A 23,021-nucleotide genomic window follows, 5' to 3' on the forward strand; every position below is an offset into this window, starting at 1 on the left:
TTTTTAGAGGTTGTTTGGTTGAGGAGAAAATTTTTAAATACCAGAGAAATGGTTGGAAAGTGAATTTGGTAGGAAAAATAAAAAAAAATTTGTTTGGTTGAAAAAAAATTTATTGGAGAATTTTTGTAAATATTTTAAAGTCTATGTTTGGTTTAAGTTAAAATATTGATGGAAAAATGAGTTGCAATTACCAAAATACCCTTTATTTTTAAATATTTTGAATCACATATGATATCCTTTTACCTTTAAATAGTTTAGTATGATAGTAATTTTCATTCTTACTTTTGGTACTATTTATCAAGGGAACGCAAAATACAACATCACAATTGGAAATATCTTGCCTTCATTATTGGAGAGTTTGATATGAAAATCAATTTGCTGGGGAATAGTTTAGGTAGGCAAATGATGAAAGTGAGACAACCAAACATGGTCAAATTATATTTTCAATTGACTTTTTCCCATCTATCTTATGAGATATCCTCGACCAAACACAACTTTAGAGTGGTAGACAAAGGTAGACAAAAAAATGGTAGATAAAATAATTTATCTTTATAATATAATTTATAAGAATTTATAAATAAAAAATTTGTAATTACAATTCTTCCCATTTTTATATATGAAAAAAGTCCCCTTCATAGTCTATAAATTGATGCAAGACACTTTTTTTTTGTACAGCTACATTTGAGATGTTTATTGCCCATTTTCACAGATCTATCTTCTTTTACATCTCTAAGCTTCTGAATAATTATCCCTAGTTAATCGTACATAACCCATCTGCCCAAGAAATTAACCATTTTCTCTTTTCCGCTACAGCAGCCATCACAGCTGGAAGATTCTACCTTGACATGAGAGTTGAGACCCATTTATCATCTTGAAATTCTAAATTTCATCTACATTGGAATTATAACTAGTTTTAATTACTCATCAACTTCCTACTCTGTAATTAGAGTTTTTCAATTTTGAGATAAACCATTGATGTTATTCCACTTTAAATGTATAACATGTGTATTATTTTTTATATTTGATGGATGTTGATGATTAATTTAGCAAGTGCACCCAAATTATAAAAGTAATCAAGCGTAAAGTAGAATATTAAATAGTATCGTGACGATTGAGTTGTCAGATATTATTCTTTAATTCAACTACTATTTAGGTACTGATTTGATTCCAATAAAGATTTCAACAAAAAAAGAAAAACAAAAAAAGAAAAGAAAAAATAAAACAAATAACTTGATATTAAGTATGGTTTGATTTTACTAGATTTTTCTATCTAGTATTTAAAATTTCAACCTAAAGAAGTTCTAATTAATCAATTAGTATAAAGATTCTCTAAATTAATTAATACTTAATTTCTTGATGTATCAATTACATTCAGTTCTTAAAACCTAATTAATGCGTGAACTATAATTCTACAAATAAAGAGATTAATGATTTGAAGAATTTCACAATAAATCCCACACAACCACTGACCTCTACTACTGACAATTCATGGTTATGATATTTATCAAATAACGAGAGTCATGAGTAAATTTTAATTTTCTTACACAATATTAAATTAAATCAATAAGAATCCAACTACACTACCATTTAAATTGAGTTACGTTTTTATTTTATCAAAAAAGTAATTTAGTTACTCATAATAATAAAAATACAAAGGATAAATGATTTCTGCTTCAAAAGGAGAAAAAATTCTCTCGGCCACCAAAACAAAGTGATAGAAACAGAAAATAATAAAAAAGAAAGCATGAATTTTATGCCTCAATGTCAAAGAATTTTTCTTTGTTTTTAAGCAAAAATCATTTACCCAAAGACAAAACAACTTAGTTCATAGAAGACACACCGCCATAAATTAACAAAAACGAAAAAAAAGAAAGAATATGGACGTCTGCAATGGTAATCCCCTCTTAATGTTTAGGATAATGTCTCTAGACATGCTCTATGTTTTCCTCAATGTCAAAGAATTTTTCTTTGTTTTTGAAGCAAAAATCATTTACCCAAATACAAAACAACTTAATTCATAGAAGACACACCGCCATAAATTAACAAAAACGAAAAAAAAAGAAAAGAATATGGACGTCTGCAATGGTAATCCCCTCTTAATGTTTAGGATAATGTCTCTAGACATGCTCTATGTTTTCCTCTTTCTAACACTCTCTTTGCTACCTTCTTCTCTATTTATTTAAAGATTAAATATTCACCTCATAAAATCTAGGAAAAACACTTTTTTTTTTTTTTTTTTGATAACAAGGAAAAACACTTTTCTTACAAAAGGATAAATGATTTCTCATGTCACTGTGTCACTGACCCTTCGATTAGTATGCTTGGCTTATATTTTTTAAAATGTGAATTCCACCATTTTTTTCTCTTTGTAGAAAGTTTTATATTTCTCTTATTAAATGAGAAATATAAAGCCGTAAATCTTCAACTCATTTAATTTTTATCATTATTTTAATTCCAACAATAATAATTTAAATTTGAGTGAATCCGCTTTATACAAAATCTATTTTTCAATTTAAATACTGTGAAGGATATTGTGACAACCAAGTTGTGTTACTACCAAGTGACTACCAATCAATCTTACCGTTAGATCGATTACTTTGATCCAACGGTTATATTTATTTTCATCTTTGTATGGTCATGATTCCCCAAATTTAATACTTTTTATTTATTTTCACCTTTGTATGGTAATGATTTCCTATATTTAATGCTTTCACTTTAAATATGGAAAATCATAACCATACAAAGATGGAAATAAATATAACCGTTTGATCAACATAATCGATCTAACGGTGAGATTGATTGGTAGTCACTTGGTAGTAACACAACTTGATTGTCACAATATCCTTTCCCATTTTAAAATACTAAAAAATAAAACAAAATTTTAGTAATTAAATTATAAGATATATGCAATTTTACAATATATCAATCTACAAAAATTTCAAAATAAAATATTTAAGTGATTAATAATTAAGGTATCCTACCACTTTTATCCTAATGAAAAAAAATATATAGTATTCTGTATGATTATTTATAATTTTTTAATATAAAATATAATATAAAATTAAAAAAAAAAAAAAATAGTTTGCACATAGGAAGGGCATTTCATTGGTTCTATATAAAAGGGGCAATGTTAATGCTAAACCTTGTGCCTACGACAATCTTTTTTGAGCCGCACCCTCTCATCTCAACACTTTCCCTCTCTCTTTCTCTCGCTTCGGTTTTGCCTGTGTTTTCATCTCAATCCCCTGCAGGTATCGCCTTTACCGTTAGGGTTCATCTTTTCTTGTATTTTATCTTTCTGATTTTCCTTTATCGTTTTTTTCTTCTTTTTAAATTTATTTTATTTGATGATTTATTTATTTATTTTGATTTCAAGTTTTATCTGGATGTTTGTTTATCTTGATTTCAAGTTTTATCTTGAAAAATATAGATCGTCTAATCAGTCTCATGTTTTAGCTATATCTGTTGTTTGATTTATTTGTTAATTTTGATTTATTTTTTGAGGGTTTGATTTTGATATGATTTAGATCTGAATATTTGTTGGCAATCATCTGGTTGCATCGTTTTGTTTTCATCGATCTCAAGCATTTGGCGATAAAACTTACCGTACTTGTTGTATTCGTATTAAAATTTATATTATGATGATGGAAAGTTTGTCGAACCAGTTTGGAACAAAGGTGATGATGATGTTGATGATTATAGAAAGTTACCTGTTTTTCTGGTGTAATTTTATGTCAATGTTTCGGTTGAAATTAAGCCTGTTGGAGGTGTTTCATATGTGCTTTATTTTGGATTCATTTGTTTCAATTATGGTTTTTTGATAGAGCCAAATGGGGCCCATTAATCTACGTAGAAGATCTCACTGTGTGGGATAAGGATAGGCTAGGAAGGTTGTTGTTGTTTAATAGATCTGCTTGATGTTAAAAATAGAACACCTGTCAACTATTTAAGCCACTTTGCATGTTGCTTTTGGAGTTAGATTGTAACTTTTGTCTTTTTAGGCTTAGGAAATATGCATTATAATTATTTCTTGTTTTTCTTCCTTGTCTTATCTGGTATATATTTATTTTGATGACTTTTATTCGGTGCAAATGAATTGCGGTTTTAACTGTTTTTTTTCCTACTTCTTAATTGTCTCCTTCGGAAAGTGTCAACATCAAGCATTTCCCCCTTGTAATTGAAGTAATGAAGCTTGCGGTTGTTGATGCAGGATTCCTGCAAGTTCTTCTGCAGCAGATTCCAAGGTGAAGGTGTCACGTTGAAGTTTCTTTCATGTTTGAACGGGCTATTATCCATTTGGGAGCAATTGAGTTGCTTGGAGAGTGTTTTTCGTCTTCCAGAAAAAAGAACAGGCCTTTGCCAAAAAGACTTAGCTGTATGCATCGTGCGCCATACCAGGAACATCCTGAGCTCTGTAGTTGCTGTTGGAAGCCTACTGTAATTGCTGAAGGAGAGTCTTTGTGATTACAGTCAGCAGAATCAACATTGCAGCTGAATATACTTTGAATTCCAGCATTTACTGCCTGTGGCATCTAGTGTGTTTCTTTGAGACTTTCAGTGTTCGAGTCATCATGGCCTTACAGAACATTGGTGCTGGTAATAGTGATGATGCCTTCTATAGGTATAAGATGCCTAAAATGATAACAAAAATTGAAGGTAGGGGTAATGGTATCAAAACAAATATTGTCAACATGGTTGATATTGCTAAAGCATTGGCAAGACCGGCCACTTACACAACAAAATATTTTGGCTGTGAACTTGGTGCCCAGTCAAAATTTGATGAGAAGACTGGCACGTCTCATGTTAATGGGGCACATGACACTGCAAAGCTTGCTGGCCTTCTTGAGATCTTCATTAAGAAATATGTCCAGTGTTATGGTTGTGGAAATCCTGAAACTGAGATCTTGATTACTAAGAATCAAATGATCCAGCTGAAGTGTGCTGCTTGTGGATTTGTGTCTGATGTGGATATGAGAGACAAGCTGACCACCTTCATCATTAAGAACCCTCCTGAAGTAAAGAAAGGATCCAAAGACAAGAAGGCCATGAGGAGAGCTGAGAAGGAGAGAATGAAGGAAGGGGAAGCAGCTGATGAGGAACTGAAAAAACTGAAGAAAGAGGTTAAGAAGAAAGGCACTTCATCTTCTAAGGATGGCACCACAAAATCTAGCACTTCAAGGAAAAAAGGAAATGGCTCTGATGAAGACCGTACATCTCCTACTCACAGTCAAACTGATGAGAAGAATGAGGCTCATGAAGAAGATGAGGAGAATGATGATGTACAATGGCAAACAGATACATCACTACAGGCTGCTCGTCAACGCATTCAAGAGCAGTTAAGTGCTGTGACAGCTGATATGGTCATGCTCTCCACAAATGAAACGGAGAAGGAGGAGAAAGCAGCCAAGGTAATTGATAATTCTGAGAATGGTAACTCTATGCACTCCAGGACAGTGGTTGGGGAAGTCAAAGCAAATTTGAAGAAAGGTGTTAAAGCAAAAGAATTGCTGTCTGAACTGGCAGCAGTTTCTGCATCTGATCAAGAAAAGATGAGCGCTCTCTATGAAGCCCTATTTGAGGGCATTGAGAAAGGCTTTGCAAAAGAAGCAATTAAGAAGAAGAGCTACCTTGCTGCTGCAGTTGCTGAGGAAGAGGCTTCGCAGTTGTTATTGCTGCGTGCAATTGAGGAGTTTTCTTGCAAGTCCACCTCCAATGCATTAAAGGAGGTTGCCTTGGTGTTGAAGGCACTATACGATGCTGATGTGTTGGAGGAAGAGCACATAGTGCAGTGGTATCAAAAGGGGCCGAAGGGCGATAACAAGAACTCTCAGATTTGGAAGAATGTTAGACCTTTCATTGAGTGGCTTCAGAATGCGGAATCAGAATCAGAGAAGGAATAATGTGCCCGAGTTGTTTACTTTTCCTTTCTTTGCTTGTGTCTTTTGTTTCGAATAAAGGGTCTGGTTGCCCCCTTTGTGTTGTTTGGTTATGGTTTAAAACTTGGAATTGTGATGTGTGCTGTTGTGTCTGGACTAGTGTAAAATTATGGTATGAGATTTTTCCTCGGTATCATTATGTTATCTTTTTTGCTTATGGTTGCTTTTCAAATCTAGCTATTTCTTCTGCATTGCAAGAAGTCTATGAGAATTTAAATGCGTGTTCCAGTGCGTCCTTGGCCTTTGCTCCTAAAGGGGTGGTCTTATCGGTATTCCTGATTTCTCTCTGGAGAAACTTCCACGTTTTCATATTACTCGTGCGGTGCATACGAATAAACGATAGAATTGAGGACTGAGGTGGTGAGGTTTCTATGTGGCCCATGTTATTATACAAAGCATTCGTATTTACGGACTGCACTATTTCATGTGAGTAGTTATTTGTACTGTAGAATTGAGAAATAATGCGTCTAGAAAATCAATTGGTTTTGTTCTTTGGCTAAGCATGTGTTTTGTTATAATTTTTTCCTAGAAGGTGAAATTTATCAGTTAATTCACTTTAAAAACAAGATGTAGAAGACTTGGTGTGTAGGATTTCACTCCTAGCAACTTCGATTTTAGAAGTGCAATATACTTTGGGTTTTTATATAGTCATTAATACATAAAGGATTGGTTTTATTTATTATGTTGGGATGGTTTTGAAGGTTACGGTTTTTATTTCCATTTTTTGGGTAATTTGGTAAAAGATTTAAAGGTAATGGATTGATTCAGACGGGTCTTTATATGTTGGACGAATTATCAAAACTGATTATTTTTCTTTACACATCCTTAAATATTTGAGACCAAAATAAAGAGCAAACTCCCATACAAGCCAATATCCGTTGACTAACTTTTATCAACGAAGTTACTTGGTCGTGACATGTATTTTTGGCTTTACTAAGTTGCTTTGTAAATTAATCATTACATCTCTTAACGACCTACAACTGATCATTTATAGGCAGAGGTACATATTATCTGCATATAGAGGACAATTCCATGTAATTGGTAAGGAAATATATACAATGTGTACCAAAAATAAATAAATTATACACAATCATTCATTTATTTTAAAATGATGAGTACCCATTTTATTTTGCTGTTAGCAATATAGTTGGTCATGGTAATGTACAATGTAGTACTTCGTCCATGCTTATGATCTTCCCCATCCTTTTCTTTTCCAATAACATGGAGCTATATATTATATAAACAACAGCATCTAGTTACATTGATTGACTTTTGCAGGGAAATACATCAATTTTCTCTAAAATTTAGGTCTTTTTCCACCACCCCTGCAAGTAAAAGATGATCATGACTCCACTCTGATTTATCTTTTCAACGTCTTAGCAATTTCTTCATCTGAAGTTGACCATGGAATCACCCAATATGAATGACACGAAACTGAGAGTGCCCCATGTCATTTTCCCCAAGTGATTGCATTGGGGTATGATGATCCTGTGCAGAAAAATAAAAAAACTGATTTCCCTTGCCTAAGATTAGTACATTGTAATTTGTAATACAATATGAATAAGGACTTGTTATAAGCTTGTTGCAAACAAATGCATGTGCTGGATATGCAATTGTAGTAGATTAGTACAAGAGAAGTACAATACGCATTAACAAAAGATTAAACTTCCATTTTATTCAAATTTTCCTTTTCCTTTACTTTTTGCTACTTCTCTCCTTTTCTACAGAAATTCATTAAACTTGAAAATCATTCATTTCCCGTTCTAATCTCACTTAAATGTTTAAGAACCTTGTACTGAAAAAAAATAAAAATGTTTAAGAACAAAAATAGAGTTTGCTAACCTGATATTGAAGCCGTTGGATAGCAATAATAGCTTTAACCATTATATACACTGGTACCATTATTCCAATAATTCTCAATCCTTCGAACTGCAATGCATTGAAGAAATCAAATTTTTCTTCTATACTAATGCGTGAAAAATGTTGTCAATTGTTTCCATTATGAAAGATATCAATATTCCCTTACCATAAACACTATCAATGAATACTCTCCCCCTCCACTGATTATAAATATGATTGGAAGTGTATGGCGTAAAACAAGAAGAACAATAAACTGCAATCATATGGTAACAACCTTATTGTAAGAAACCAAGATTAGCAAGGGAAAAACAGGTAACATAACACTAAAACAAAACACAAATCTAGAAAGTTGTCACTGTCACAATCCTCATAAATCAATTGTTTAAGTTGTCATTTTTTCCTACCACCCTCCTTTTTCCATTTTCTTTATGTAACACAAACATGTGAAGGTAGCAAAAGGAAATTACTATAATAGCAATAATTCGGCAGCATATCAGGCTCCTTGTAGAGGGTGCTGGATATTCAATTTCAGGGTCTAGGAATTCGCGATAAGCTGCTAATAATGCTATGAAGTGATGATTATGAAGATCCCTTCTTGAAATCTCCCAGTTCCCTCTGAGATAGCAATCTTCTATCATCATTTGTTCATAGAAAAACAAAATATAAAGTACACTAACTGATTAACAGATACCCAAAATTTGTTGGAGAACCACCATAATATGTTAGGGGAGGTGGTGGCGGTGCAGTATAGCCTGGCTTAAGTTGCTGCAGTTACCACAGTAAGCACTTTCTCATAAGTTTGAATACCTTATAATTGAGAATACAAAAATGTGAATAAGATAATAGCAGGGTGTAGATCACCTGTTGGCAAATCTCACAGGTAGTATCACCTTTCTCATCACACCATCTTTGAACACATTTTCTATGTGCATACTACAATGATCAAAAGAAAAAGAGAGAGAGCTCAAAACCATAAGTGTGCATATAACAATCCTAACAGATATGCACATTTATGAAAGTTAACTAGCTGATATTGAAGATCAACAAACTAACACATTAATACACAGCTTCAATAAGTTGGCAAGTATATTAAAAAGTTAAGCAATTACCATGGTTTAATCCTTTCGGTTTAAAAGTTTATGTTAAGTGAACACAACCTCAAAAATAACTTTGTAGAAGGACGAGCTAGCTAGCACAAGTATAAAGCTATGCGAATAAATTTCACAAACTAAACTGCAAAAGCAATTAGCAAGGCATTCTTACCTTTAAGGTGCCACAACAAGAACAGGGTGTCTCCATGTTTGAGTCTTCATCCTCATCGTGGCATATTCGACACTGTACTAATATATTAGGAGATGGCTTAATTTGCTCATCCATCTCACTCACGTCAAAAAATCATATCATCATATTGCTTGACCATAGAGTTGTTTGTTGCAACCTTCTTTAGTTCTAAAAAGAAGGTTCAAGGGTTGATTCAGTGTGTAGGAAATTTTTCTTCAGAAATTATGAGCACAAAATAAATCAATGTGCAATTTCCTTTTGCTTTATAATTGTGCGTAGAATTTTTGTTTATTGTTTTGTTTGCCTCATAGGTGGCACATGCATTTCGAAGGAGGTAAGGGATTAAAGGAACTTCCACATAAACACGGAAGGTATACTGTTAGCCACTCTACAATTTAAACAAAACATTCATCAAAGGACAGGAATCTTGAAAATCGTCCACCACATATGAACATTGGAATATCAAAATTTTTAAATTAAAGGTTGTCCAAATGTTGTATTCATCGAAACCTTCCTTCAAATTCCAAAGTTCATATGCTTTCACTTTTCTATTGTTTGTGTCTAAGTGAATTATGTCCAAAGAAACATCCACCACATCAAAATAATTAAATAAGCAAACGATTGGTGAAGAACTTGTAAAAATTATATATAAGAGGGTTAGATAAAAATATCATTCTTTCCTTTTTGGTATCAAAAAGTATCTAACATTTATAACTACTTAAGGACGTCAAAAAGAAACCTAAGAAGGAAGGTGTCACGAGTCAAAACTGAAACCATTCTCACGTCTGCACAGATAAAATATTTAATGTCACGGAGATTATTTATCATTTACGATTACTTTTTATTGTCGAGCTGTTGTGGGCATTTTAACTTACGAGAAGTGTATTGGGTTTGTGGGCTTTGCTATGATGGCTAGATAAATTCATATGGTTTATGATAAGGAGAGGCCACAAAATGGCCAATTAAGGCTACAAGATTTTGTACGTATAATAAATGAAAATAATTTCACTCCTCCACACACGTATCCTAATTGTGATTCATGTATTATTCTTTGTGTCAAATATGCGTACTCTTTGGTATCAGGTAATTTTATGCCTTAAAACCTAATTATAGCTCATTCAAAGCTATAAGCACTAAGTCACAACTTGGATTAGTTTCGTAGCCGACTAAAAGAGTTGAAGCCTTCAATCAATCCGGTGATGAACCGCAATTCAACTGATACCCGATAGAGACGCTACCACTTATCACAAGGCTGTCCTCAATTGTTGGATAATATTCAAAAATTACAGCTAGTGGGGACTGAAACCTTGTCATAGGGATATACATCATAGTACTTACTTACCACTAGGCTACTTGTTGTTTAAATTGCACAATTTAAATATTTATTATATAATTAATTTTAAAATATATATTTATATCTATCTATCTAGATCATGCGATTCAATCAGTGACTAGTAACCCATTGATCCGATACTCTGATTAAGTCGATAGCCAGTTCGAGTTTAATAAGATTGATAAGGACTAGTATCTACAATGCAACACTTGGTTTCCAACATCTGAATCTCCTTTATACGCGAATGTAATACTATCATGCTCTCATCCACTGACCTCCCCAAATGGTTTTTATCACAATTATCTTCCATGAAAGCTTGCAACATCCAAAATTGGTTGCTTCTATTAATAATATATTACACAAATATTGCTTAACGTTTAAGAGTACATGAAGTTTAACTTTCGAGATTTTATCTGATCGAGTTGGAATCTATCATTCCAACCATAGTTCTGTAGCTCAATTCTGGGCCAAGGAATCCACTAATTTTCAGCAGAATCTATCTCACATTGAATCAAAGCAATATAGAAGGATCTTTGCCATCTTCATGGCATGAAACAAGCCCATCCCGGAAGTTATCAGCACACTCAAAGCTACAAGAACTAACATCCCTAATGCAACACTTGGCCTGAGGCTCATCAAATAAGACTGCAACAACCCTATTGCTTCAAAAACATCTTCATCATAGTGACCATAAAACCTCTTCTCCAACTCCATCCAATCAGAAGGAGCCTCTTCACTCTTCTCCAACATCTTCATCTCCTTTATCCGCAAACGCAGCACTATCATGTTCTCATCCACTGAGCTCCCAAAATGATCTTTATCCTCGAAGCTCGTTCTAACCATAAGCCTGCTGTGTGGTCTCTGGCTTGTAAGGTTCTTGGAAACTAGCCTCCATGAAAGCTTGCAACATCCAAGATTGGTTGCTTCCATTGATAACAAGTGAACACAGCTCTATTAAATATTCTTAAGTTTTTTCTTTGCTATGAAGTTTAGGAACTGTATGAGTAGCTCAAGCAATATTATTAATTAGTGGAATGGATTGTAGGCAAGTGATGATGATATACTTATAAAGGATGTAAACAATTGATTACTTAACGATTACACCGTGTTGAGAGTGACATGTCATAGCAAATACTATGCAATTACGCGGATGCATGCACCGTGTCCGTTCATAGCTAATATTTTGCTTAGCAAAGTTGAACTTGAAGTCAAAAAGCAATAAATGATTAACATAAACAGTTTAATAATCATGACAACATCAGACTTAAACAGACAGAACCAAGTGATTAGAGGAAATAGCTTTAGTAAAGTAGTGTGAAATATGAATACTATGTTGGCTCTATTTGTCTCCTGTAGCATAGTTGTAGAAAAATATTGTTTCTAGCTTATAGATTAGTGGACCCTGTGACATATAAGAAACACTATTAAGGTATCGTTTTTTTAGAGAGGTGTACGCCATGTTTGGTGCATACTATAGGATAAAGTCTGATGACCTGATTGAATTTTAATAATATCCAGCATTTGGCACAATATTGTATAAAATAATATATTGTATAAGATAATATCATCTAGTATTTGGTAATACACTGTATAATACTATATATGATAAAATGAATATTTTTAATAAAAATATCCTTTAATAAAGAATTTATATAATTCTTCAAAAAATGTCATATGATATTAATTTTTATAAAAATTTATTGATCAGTGTGTCTAAAATATAAATTAATTTTTATAAAAATAAAAATATTCAATATTTTAAAATTAACATATTGAAAAATTAATTTTTATTTTAATAGAATAATATTAAAATAATATATTAATTTTTGAAAATTACATTGATCAACGATATATGTTAATACATCAATCTCTTATCAGGCCTTATCTCTCACTCTTAGGCCGGATTAAGTTATACATCGTTTTGATGTATTAAGGGATTATGCTGTATAAGTTTATACTATCCGATGGTCATACTAAATAACTGAAAATGTCATAACGTATAGTGTAAACTTATACTATCATGTCTTATACGTCACACCAAACAAGCCCTTAAAGCTTTAAATCTCGAGATTCGCCCCGAATCGGGTTAGCGGCGAAGCACTTAAACAATTGGAATATCTCCAAAAATAAAATAAAATAAAACACTATTAAAGGAAAATAATGAGATATCTTTGGTCAATAAAGATTCATTAGGAGCCGAAACTTTATCTTGAGAAATTGCCTGAACTGACCACACTGTAGAGTTCAGAACAAAAATGACACGTAGAAACCGAGTTGATTTGAGCATATATTCTGGTGTAGTTTCGCAAGCGTGTAATTATCAACCTTTGTTTCGATATTGTACTACCAACAAAGCAGGGACTCGTTTTTTTTTTTTTTCAAAATGTGCGTGTTGACACGTTTCGATACACCGTCACGCGATTAATCTTCCGACAAGTTTTTTTTGACACATAGTCACTTTTTTTCGACACACGGTCAACGCGTTCCGACACGCATCCGACATATTATGTTTTTTTATTTTTTTTATTTTTTTATTTTATTGACTAAAAATAAATAAAAAATTATAAATCAATATTTTTCTGTTATGAAATTTACATGAAAAATTAACAAGGTACGAAAAATTATTTTTCTTTATGTTATGAAATTTGAATATTTGATTGATTATATGACTTATTATAGGCTGTTATATATATTAAATATAAATTATATATATATATATATATTAAAAATATTATTTAATATCAAAACGTGTTCCAATGTGTCGAAATATGACTATTTTAGAATTAACTTGTCGTGTTTCGTGTCGGTGTCGGTGTCAGTGCATCATAGGTACTACCTAGGGGTGTTCGCGATCTGGATTGGATCGATTTTGGAAGCAAAAATCATCCGATCCAATCCCTTCGATTTGATCATGTAATCATCTATTCGGTTTGGATTGCATCAGTTTTCGATTTTTTGAAAATCCTAAAATTTGTTTCATAATTATTATACAAATAACATCTTTGGTATATATTGATTTTGTAAATTTATTTATTTTTGAAATACGAAAGCATCAGTGTTGGATAATATAGTTTTTTTTTTTTACATATGAAGCTCTAGACAGATGAAATTTTGTTAATGAGATGTGACTATGTTTTTTCTTAGATTAGTTGATAGATTAATAGGTCTTGGGTTTATAATTTTTTGGGCTATGATTGAGAAAAGGTCCAAGTAGGTAGAGGAGAATTTATATATTGGATCGGTTTGGATTAGATCGATTTTTCTCAATAAATCCGAAATCCAATCCAATCCAATCCAATTAAATTAAAATTTGTAATTTTTTTTCGATTTTCAATTTATTCAGTTATTTATTTTTCGGTTCGGTCACCGCGGTTTGAATCAGTTAATCAACCCGTAGTACTACCAATATATGCTCGTCCTTTCATTGGTAGTAGTTATGTTACCAATAAGTGTAATTTATCATCATTGAGTTGTTAATTATGTATGAATTATAGTGACTTTATAAGGGTATTCTGAGCCATGATAAAGATGTACTATCCTTTTTTCTTTTTTCTTTTTTTAGTATTCAAGATGTACTATCCTTTAAACATACGTTTAGATGAAGAACTTTGAAGGGCAAAACAAAATTATGATTTTAAGCAAACATGTTTCTCATTGAGAATTATTTAAAATAAGAGGATTAAATATAACCTTTGAATATTTTTATTTTAAAAAAGTTTTAAAAATTTCAAAATTTGACAATAAAAATTAATCCTTCTTTTCCAGCTTCTTAATCCAAAACATACCCTAAAATATACCTTTATTCATATTTAATATTAAATGCAATAGCTCATGGTAAATCATACTCTTCTAAAAATAGGGGGTGGGGGGAAACTAAGTATTAGGACTGGATAACAGATTAGATGTGTACTCACATACTTGTTTTGCATGAGGAAGACATACAAATTTTCGGAAATCATTTAAGGAATCAATATAATTTTGTACACGAGTTCAGAAACTATATTTAGCTAAAAGAATCCAAAATGGAAAAAGTGAACCACAGATTCAAGGATGATGATGAATGGCATCTACATCAGTCATCATATGAGGAGTGAGGAGCAGCGGTGCAACCAGGGTCAAATGGATCTTCAGATCCACAACAATGCCAATACTGGAAAACTTGGCCAGAATCAGGGGTATTCATGGTGCCACCTTCATACACACTCTCAAACTTTCTCTTAGTTTCTCCTGTGGTAGAGGAAGATAGAAGGATATGTGAATCAAGGCCAACTTAAATCCAAATAGTAAATGCAAATGAACAAACATAATATCAAAATACAAAATTTTTAATCAGATCATGCATCTAATACATGAAGGAACATTTAAAGTAAAATCCAGACCTGCATACCGAAAAGCTACAGACTATTGTATATACCATATGAGTGGGGTCTTGTGACTTGTGAGTTAGAAAATCCTCGTATCTATATTTCATTTGTCAACCAAAAAGGAAATGTCGCCCCTTCAAATGAAGACAATGAACTGGTTTATAGGGGTATGCCCCAACAGCCCAACTAATTAATCGAGTCTTCTTAAATTAATACAGTAATATGCCTTGTCCTATGTAAGGATGAAAGAGATTTCTACTAAGTTACTAGTATACAGAAGTAGCTTTCAAGTTCCAAGGAAAAGAAAGTAGTCAAGAACCCAATGTCCAACAAGAAAGTGAACTAGGAAAAACATTGTGATAGCTTTAGAAAGTGTTAGAAGATAGCTGTGGCTAACTATTTCCATGATAACCAATGCACTTAGTGAAAGCCCTTCTATACCTCTCATCTCAAGTCTCAGATATCACTAACTCAAAACTTTAGCTATTGAAATGAATTGGGTATTCACAATATAATCCTGGATATAACATTAAAGTTGTCATGACTTGTGAAACACAATTAATGTTGGGTTTTATAACCACATACATGTCCTTGATGTCAGGTTTGAAAGTAAAGATAGCCATATTTGTAAACTCAAAGAAGACAGAGAATTTCAAAAGGAAAATAAAATAAAATAAGGGGGAAAAAACAATTCAGGTTTAAGGAACACAGTCAAGTAAGTGAGGTTATCTTTGTCTAATTGGGCTCAACTATTCCAGGGCAAAATTGAGGATTCTTTGACCAGGTTTCATGAAGACATGGAAAGCTTTTAAAGGGATCATTTCATATCAAAAGTAAGCTTCTCAATTGATGTATAGATCTTCTCATAAGAAGAAACAGATATATCCTCATGCCTGCCCAATAATATCTTAGGCACCACAGCAGTCAATGCATATTTGTAACTTCGTTTCAGACCTAACAGATTAAATATCTTAAATTAAGGAGAGTATATGTATATAAATTTGGTAGCATTTCTATAAGATTGTCTCTTTTTGTTTTCACATTATAAATTCCACACTTATACTTAAACTTAGTGAACTGGCAAAAGTCAGCATCTTTTTCAAGTTCCTTAATTGGCCAAATTTGAAAGCAAGCAAACATTCAAAGGCATGAGAATGACCATTTTCAAAGATATTTTTGAAGCTTCATTATGTTAAAGTGTCCTTACTGGTTTTGGCAATAAGGTAAAGAAAAACAATTGGAATATATGTAAACATGCCATTTCAGCTGTCAAAACCCAGTTTTATATATTCTTGAATATCAACATTCTGCCAGTAAAGATGAAAAATTTACCCAATTGGGAATATATTCCCCAACAAAAAACACAGCATTTTGCATATGTTATGGCATAAATAACACAGGGAAATAAAAAATGCATTACAAGAGTTAATACAGAAAAACTAAAAAAAAAAAAAAAAAAAAAAAAAAAAAAACAACAACTGGTATACCTCCATAATGGGCAGTGTGAAATCGACAAGCTAAAGGGTGGTTGAGGGTAGAGTCGAATTGGGTTTTGCAATTCTTGCAAGTTTTAAGGTTGATGCTGGTTTTGTGGTTGAAACTTGAGCAACACTGAATAGATGGGAATTGAAGCAAGCATGTTGTGTATGTGTTGTTGGTCTTTGTTAAAGGTATGCGTGGAGGTTGCACAGCAAAAGGGATTTTGTTCTCATGAAGAAGAGGATGGTGAGAAAAGGAAAGAGCCATGGAGATATGAGATCCCAGATAAGAATTGCGTTGCTAGTTGCTACAAGTTTTCACAATGGAACATTTTATATTGTCTTGACCTTATTTACTGAGCTGAAAGAAAATTAATCAAACAATGATAATATATGTTTAATAGTTAAGAAAAGAAAAATCATTTTATTCAATCAAATATGAAAACGTAGTTAGTCCTTATTTTAACTAGTTTCGTGAAAAATATTTATGTAAAAATTGATTTTCAATCAAAATGGTTTATGCTTGATAGTGCACTTCGATATTGAAAATGTTACTGCAGTTATTATTAATCCTACAATCGTAACTATCAATCAATATCTAATTTGATGCATCAGTCCATTACACATCACTCAATTATTAATTCAAAGGCTCAAAATCGATTAGAGTTTAGTGTAATAAATATGGCCTAATTGTTAAAAGAAACAGAGATTTAAAATATAACAAATGGTTTATTTTTTTGTGCGGTTATTGCAGATAAGTTATATGCAGTAAGTCCAATACGACGTCGTTTTTGGACGAAAATCATGATGTTTTTGTAATTTTAATTTATTTTAGGGTTATTATAGTCTTTATAATTATAATTTTTTAATTTTTCAATCCCAAAACAACGTCATTTTGGGAGTAAATGCAAATAACTTATCTGCAGTGACTGCAGAAATATTTTTCTGTATAACAAATTATGATAAAATTCAAGTCCAATAAAATAGCAGATATAATTGTGATTTGTTTAGTAAGAAAAGAAAAAGAAAAATATTTGTCATGATTTGATATATAAGATTTAGAATATATTTTGAATAATTTAATTATATTTATATTTATTTTTAGAAGTTAGTTACCATAATATTTAATATTAAGAATTTTCTTTATTTTTAGGATTTTAAATTTTTTCTAAGAGTTACATTTTGTTATTTTATTAATAAAAATTAAAGACTGAAGGGTTGGTATACTAACTTTTTGTTTAACCATTTTTTATGAATTTTTAGCATCACAATTGAATAAAATTCTCATTTGAGTATTGCTATAAATAATATTAGTATGAATCAAAAATCAACTCAATCAAGAATGCAAACATTATACGGATAAAAATTAGTCATCGTAAACAACTTGATGAGATTACAGATATTTAGAAAGGGAAGAAAGAAAAGAGAAGAAAAAATAAAATTTGAATAATGTAAAATTAATTAGTATTGATGTTATTATGATGTAATCAAGTTACAAAGCATTAAATTTTTATATTAATATTAGATTTTTAAATTTTAATTAAGTAAGAAAATAAAACATAATATATAGAGAAATAAAAGATTAGGAAATATATTCGTTTTTTGCTTCACTGCTCATTAGCATCAAAGCAAAACGAAGGGAAGAGAAGAAGATGGAATTGAGTTTAGCGTCGACATGTATGCCACCGAGCTTGAAGTTGAAGTTCAACAATGGCCTTTTCCACTCTCAAATTCCCATCTTCACAGCTTCAACCAAAAGCAAAAGAACAAAACGCATGTTCATCGTTAACGCCTCTACCACCAGACACACCTTGTCCTCTAACTGGCTCGTTTCCCCTGATTTATCTGCATCAACCGCTACCCCAAGGCTTCCCAGATTCGAAGAGCTCGACACCACCAACATGCTTCTCCGTCAAAGGATTGTCTTTTTGGGTTCTCAGGTTTTCTCTCTCTCTCTCTCTCTCTCTCTCTCTCTCTCTATGTATATATAATCTTTTTGGGTTTTTGTTGCTGTTGTTTCGATGTTTTAAGAACACCCTTTGTCTTTCGGATAATGTTTTTTTGGGAAATTTGCAAACTTGTTCATGTGGGTTCACTCTAAACCATGCCCACAACAGAAGAATGAACAAACAGGGAAAAAAGAAAAAAAAAGAGAAAAATTAATATGATAGTGTTGAATTGCTGGTGATATGTTGTTTGATGTTGTAGATTTTGAGACATTTGTTTGCCTGTTAGTGTGGGTTCATTCTGAACCATGGGATGCCAATTGCAACTGAAGAGACATGGTATTTGATAGTATGTCTGTGAATTGTTTTGTTTGAGCAGGTGGATGATGTTACTGCGGATTTTGTCATTAGCCAGCTTTTGTTTTTGGATGCTGAAGACCCAAAGAAAGACATCAAGCTGTTTATAAATTCACCTGGTGGTTCTGTTACTGCTGGTATGTGAACAAAGTTTTACCCTCTGTTCTTACTCGTTTGTTCTTGTCCGTTTGTTGACTCTGGAGCTCGATTTTGTCTCAGAGATGTTAACTTTCTTATTACCCGACCCAAGCTTTCAGGCTTTAATAGCTCACATTAATGATTTAGTGCTTGTGGGAACAGGCAATCTGCTAATAGAGTATTGAGTTGATTGCAACATTCTTATATATCTTAAAAGAAAAATAGAATTAAGAAGGAAATGAATTGTAGGTCATGTTATACCCTACTGTATTTACTGATAAAAACAAGAAATTATTGATCACTCTGATTGGCAAGCTAATTCAGATTTGTGAAAATTTGAATCTCATTATAGCATATAAAAGGTTCTCTCAATAAGAGATTGAATGTATTGAATCTGTGAGTATAGGAAAGGAACCTTGTATTAGTGAAGTATGGGGTATTCTTTAGTTAATGAATCTGAAATACATCTGCCTTTTGCTAATTTCCCTTTGTTTTATCATTGCATGTAGGAATGGGAATTTATGATGCCATGAAGTTATGCAAGGCAGATGTGTCAACTGTTTGCCTTGGGCTAGCTGCTTCCATGGGTGCATTTATTCTTGCTACTGGTACAAAAGGCAAGAGATATTGTATGCCAAATTCAAGAGTTATGATCCATCAGCCGCTTGGAACTGCTGGTGGAAAAGTAAGACTGTCCACTTATATCCACTAACTTTGATTATTGTCAATTACATATAGGTCTGAAGTTTTCATTGGTTATTTTTGTTTGCATGAATATATGATCAGCTTACAAGTTTAAGCTGATTTTAGATTTCAAGCATATATTCATAAGTATAGGATGTGGGAGGCATAAGATTCCCTTTTAGTGAAAGTACATTTGCTAACTCAATTCCAACTTGAAATGAGTGAAAGAACCTCTCTTTTCAAATATAATAAACCCCAACGTGAATGCTTCAAATTTGTTGCTTAAGTTATAGCTAATAAGCTGATTAGGTGAAATTATGCGATTTGTATTTATGCTAATAACCAAACAACTTTTTTGCTTACTATCTCCAGTTATCCACTAATTGAGACTTCTGTGTTTTATAACTAATTTTTTGATAACTGAACATGTTGACAAGCCATGTTGGCATTCTGAACTAGCAACTAATTTATGTGGTTCTTTCATTTTTTCTCATATTACCAGGCCACCTTTACATCTATCTGTCTCTGTGTGTGGGCGTGTGCGTGTGTGCGCGTGCGTGTGTTCGCGTGCGTGTGTTCGCGTGCGTGCTTTAACTCTTTGAGTCGGCTATGGGTGTGTGTGTGTCTCGGTTGAATTATAAGTGAGTTGCATACCATTAATTTCAAGGAGTAATGGGTTCTTCATTATTTTATTTTTTTGGGTATACTGATCCTAATTATCTCTGAGGCGAGTCGGCCCCCTAGGTATCCCCATAAGCTTCAGCTCTTTGAGTCGGCTATGGGACTAATCCCGAGTCGGGACTTAGTTACAATTAAAGTTCTTCGCCCCTCTCCAAAGGTGTATTTGATGGGGGGTTCTTCATTATTTAACTTATCTTCTTACATCTCTTAGCATTTTTTTATTTTTTTTTATTTTGGTAATAATGGCTCTTACTATCTTAGTTTCTTACATTTGTTAAGTCCAACTTCCCAATTTCTTTATTCCTTTTATTTTTTGTTTTTTCTGGATATGCCCCACAACCACAAGGCCTATAGGGGAGGGGGAAGGGGTCTGAGTGCTTCCTTTTTTGTTTTGGGGGGATTAAAATCCCTTGAGTGCTCTCCAAACCACTTACCTAAGAACCTCTTATGCAATTTAGTTTTTCTTTTCATTGTGAAGGTACAAATGCATCCCATGGGATGGGAAAGACTGATTTGAGGGTTTAAGAATATATTTGTCTTTGCATTATGTTTTCTAAGCTAATTACCATTTTGTTTCCATATGTTACAATATGGTATAATAAATGAAACACAATTCATGAAAATAGTCTTTTTCATTCACAATACATTAACTTTGCTAATACTGAAGTTACCTGAATTTTCCACTATAATCATGCCATCTAAACATGAAACTTTGTTATTTGTACCAAGTTCCAAAGTCTAGTATAAACAACATACCCAGCATTTTCTTTTGCTTACTAGACATTAGATGCTTTTGGAAGTGATTTATTTATTTATTTTCACTGTTGGTATGTTGGATGCACAATCATATGAGTAGTAGGGGAGGAGGATAGGTGGCCTTGTGGAGGATTGAATCTCCAACTGCATCATCACACTTTGGTCTTACAGACTCGGGTTGTTGCAGTTGAGCTTCATGTTTATTGAGCAGAGTCTTAAAATGATGCCTATCTTCATTTAAATGCATTAGTGTGGTGCAAGCTTGATATAATTGGTTTAGGAAGCAACTTATACCATATATGATTTTGCAGAAACCAGATCTGCTGAAATTTTTAATTGCAAAATAAATGGGTTTTACTAAATACTTTGATACTTACTAGAAGTATTTTACCTGGAATTGTTTTTGCCATCTATTACGCATTCATAATTTCAGGTGTAATTACTATGCAATTCCAATATGTAAGATGAGTTCTTTTGGAAATTTGCTTGTATAATGATTCTTCTCCGGGTGGTTCTAAGCATAAATGTAATTACAGGCTACAGAAATGAGCATTCGTATAAGAGAAATGGCATATCACAAGATTAAGATAAACAAGATACTATCAAGAGTTACAGGGAAGCCTGAAGAGCAGGTTAGATATCCTATGGAACCTTCTTATCTAAATATCTAATTAGTTTGGTGTTCATTATATTATATACTTTTTACCCCTTTAATTTATTTTATCTGCAGATTGAATTGGACACTGATCGTGATAATTTTATGAATCCTTGGGAAGCAAAGGAGTATGGTTTAATTGATGGTGTTATTGATGATGGAAAACCAGGATTAATTGCACCAATTGCAGATGCATCACCACCACCAAAAACTCGGGTATGGGATCAATGGAAAGTTGAAGGAAGCCGTAAAGCCAAACAAAATTTACCCTCAGAACATAAGTTTTTGCATAATGCATATAAAGGAGGTCAGGGAAGTGAAGATGATAAAGGCACTGAACAAGAAGAGGAAACACCTGCTGCTGTATGAGTTAGGGGACAAGGTTTGCGTTGCTTCTATACTCAATAGATCTATTTATTTTAACTGATTCATCACTTGCACCAGAAGATAAAAGGGATGTTTCACTTTGTTATAGTGGGTTAATTACATGTACGATTCAGACTGTATATCAAAGTTATCAAAAACTTCTTGTATGCTTCAAGTGTTAGATGCCTTAATATAATGTTTTCTCTTCTGTGCTTGGGCTGTTTGAGACGAAACTTATTCTTGATAGATACTATGTCAAGAGTTAGTAATCTTTGATTTTTGTGCACATCAGATTCTTGCACTCTATTGAAATATTTTATAAATATTTAGTACTATAGTACAACTTTGTTGTGTTAATACATACTAATAATAATATCTCCAAGGTATTTCGGTCAAATGAATTTATTTTTGCTTATACGTTAAAATATAAGTAAAAACAAAGGAAGGTTTAATGTCTAAGAACTAATGTTTCTAAAAATATCATTTTTGCAAAAAGGTGTTTTAAGGATCTCTAGAAATGTTCGAGCGTAGAGAATATGAAGAGCCAAACTTTATTATTTTGATTGTCCGCTGCAAAACACAACCCTTCTCTGTTATGAGTTTGAGACCAGTTATGTAAAGATTGTAACATACAACATAGACGAAGTTTTGTTGCTGTTGGAGGTGAGTTCAAAAAAGTTAAGTTACTTAATACAATTTTGAAAATAAATAAGCTTTATATAGTTAGGCAACAAGACGAGTTAGCTTCCCTAAAAAGATCCAAAGAAAAGTTGTTACCATTGGTAGTACTATATTGACATTAGATAACATCGTAAGGGTTTTTGAATATTTTACCCTAAATATTACCATCAAAGATGCATTTCAATAAATATCTTCATATTTACGCATAGGCATATTTACGAAAAGGTTCAGCATGACAAAGGTTAGTTGAGTCTAACACGTGCAATTTGTGTGCAAGACATTTCGTTGACATCTCCAACAGCTATCAAGCTGTAGCCTTGCGAAAGATTACCTACCCTACAAGAGTGCGTTTTGCTGGTTTTCTTATCTTAATTTCTCTCTTATTTGACTTTTTTTAGCAAAGAAAAAAAGAAAAGGAAACCACAAATTTATACAAAGCCTAAATGGTTCCAAAATAATTCATATATATTTTTTTTAAATGACATAAATTTAGCAACTATCATTT

The 23,021-nt window shown here is 32.5% G+C and overlaps 5 protein-coding genes across 5 annotated transcripts; 2 read left to right on the forward strand and 3 right to left on the reverse strand.

Annotated features, from left to right (window-relative positions):
- The first annotated feature begins 3,152 nt into the window (after nucleotides 1-3,152).
- On the forward strand, nucleotides 3,153-6,086 carry LOC133285150 (eukaryotic translation initiation factor 5-like). Its single transcript, XM_061482325.1, has 2 exons — nucleotides 3,153-3,251; nucleotides 4,211-6,086. The coding sequence occupies exon 2, from the start codon at nucleotides 4,572-4,574 to the stop codon at nucleotides 5,898-5,900; it is 1,329 nt and encodes a 442-aa protein (XP_061338309.1). The 5' UTR covers nucleotides 3,153-3,251; nucleotides 4,211-4,571; the 3' UTR covers nucleotides 5,901-6,086.
- A 1,260-nt stretch (nucleotides 6,087-7,346) lies between these two features.
- Nucleotides 7,347-9,173, reverse strand: LOC133285144 (uncharacterized). Its single transcript, XM_061482318.1, has 7 exons — nucleotides 9,060-9,173; nucleotides 8,658-8,729; nucleotides 8,488-8,561; nucleotides 8,264-8,411; nucleotides 7,963-8,049; nucleotides 7,779-7,865; nucleotides 7,347-7,424 (listed from the first exon to the last, which is right to left on the reverse strand). Exons 1-7 carry the CDS (start codon nucleotides 9,171-9,173, stop codon nucleotides 7,347-7,349), a joined length of 660 nt encoding a protein of 219 aa, XP_061338302.1.
- A 1,738-nt stretch (nucleotides 9,174-10,911) lies between these two features.
- LOC133285145 (uncharacterized) lies at nucleotides 10,912-11,340 on the reverse strand. The gene has a single exon (XM_061482319.1). It carries the CDS (start codon nucleotides 11,338-11,340, stop codon nucleotides 10,912-10,914), a length of 429 nt encoding a protein of 142 aa, XP_061338303.1.
- A 2,932-nt stretch (nucleotides 11,341-14,272) lies between these two features.
- Nucleotides 14,273-16,545, reverse strand: LOC133285194 (uncharacterized). Its single transcript, XM_061482384.1, has 2 exons — nucleotides 16,262-16,545; nucleotides 14,273-14,637 (listed from the first exon to the last, which is right to left on the reverse strand). The coding sequence occupies exons 1-2, from the start codon at nucleotides 16,518-16,520 to the stop codon at nucleotides 14,483-14,485; spliced, it is 414 nt and encodes a 137-aa protein (XP_061338368.1). The 5' UTR covers nucleotides 16,521-16,545; the 3' UTR covers nucleotides 14,273-14,482.
- A 1,323-nt stretch (nucleotides 16,546-17,868) lies between these two features.
- LOC133285149 (ATP-dependent Clp protease proteolytic subunit 3, chloroplastic) lies at nucleotides 17,869-22,049 on the forward strand. Its single transcript, XM_061482324.1, has 5 exons — nucleotides 17,869-18,192; nucleotides 18,578-18,692; nucleotides 19,203-19,378; nucleotides 21,351-21,446; nucleotides 21,545-22,049. The coding sequence occupies exons 1-5, from the start codon at nucleotides 17,905-17,907 to the stop codon at nucleotides 21,836-21,838; spliced, it is 969 nt and encodes a 322-aa protein (XP_061338308.1). The 5' UTR covers nucleotides 17,869-17,904; the 3' UTR covers nucleotides 21,839-22,049.
- The last annotated feature ends 972 nt before the right edge of the window (nucleotides 22,050-23,021 follow it).

Source organism: Gastrolobium bilobum, unplaced genomic scaffold (genome assembly GCF_033153095.1).
Source record: "Gastrolobium bilobum isolate Gb01-03AN ecotype WA unplaced genomic scaffold, APGP_CSIRO_Gbil_v1 utg7917, whole genome shotgun sequence".
In the NCBI taxonomy this organism is placed as follows: domain Eukaryota; kingdom Viridiplantae; phylum Streptophyta; class Magnoliopsida; order Fabales; family Fabaceae; genus Gastrolobium; species Gastrolobium bilobum.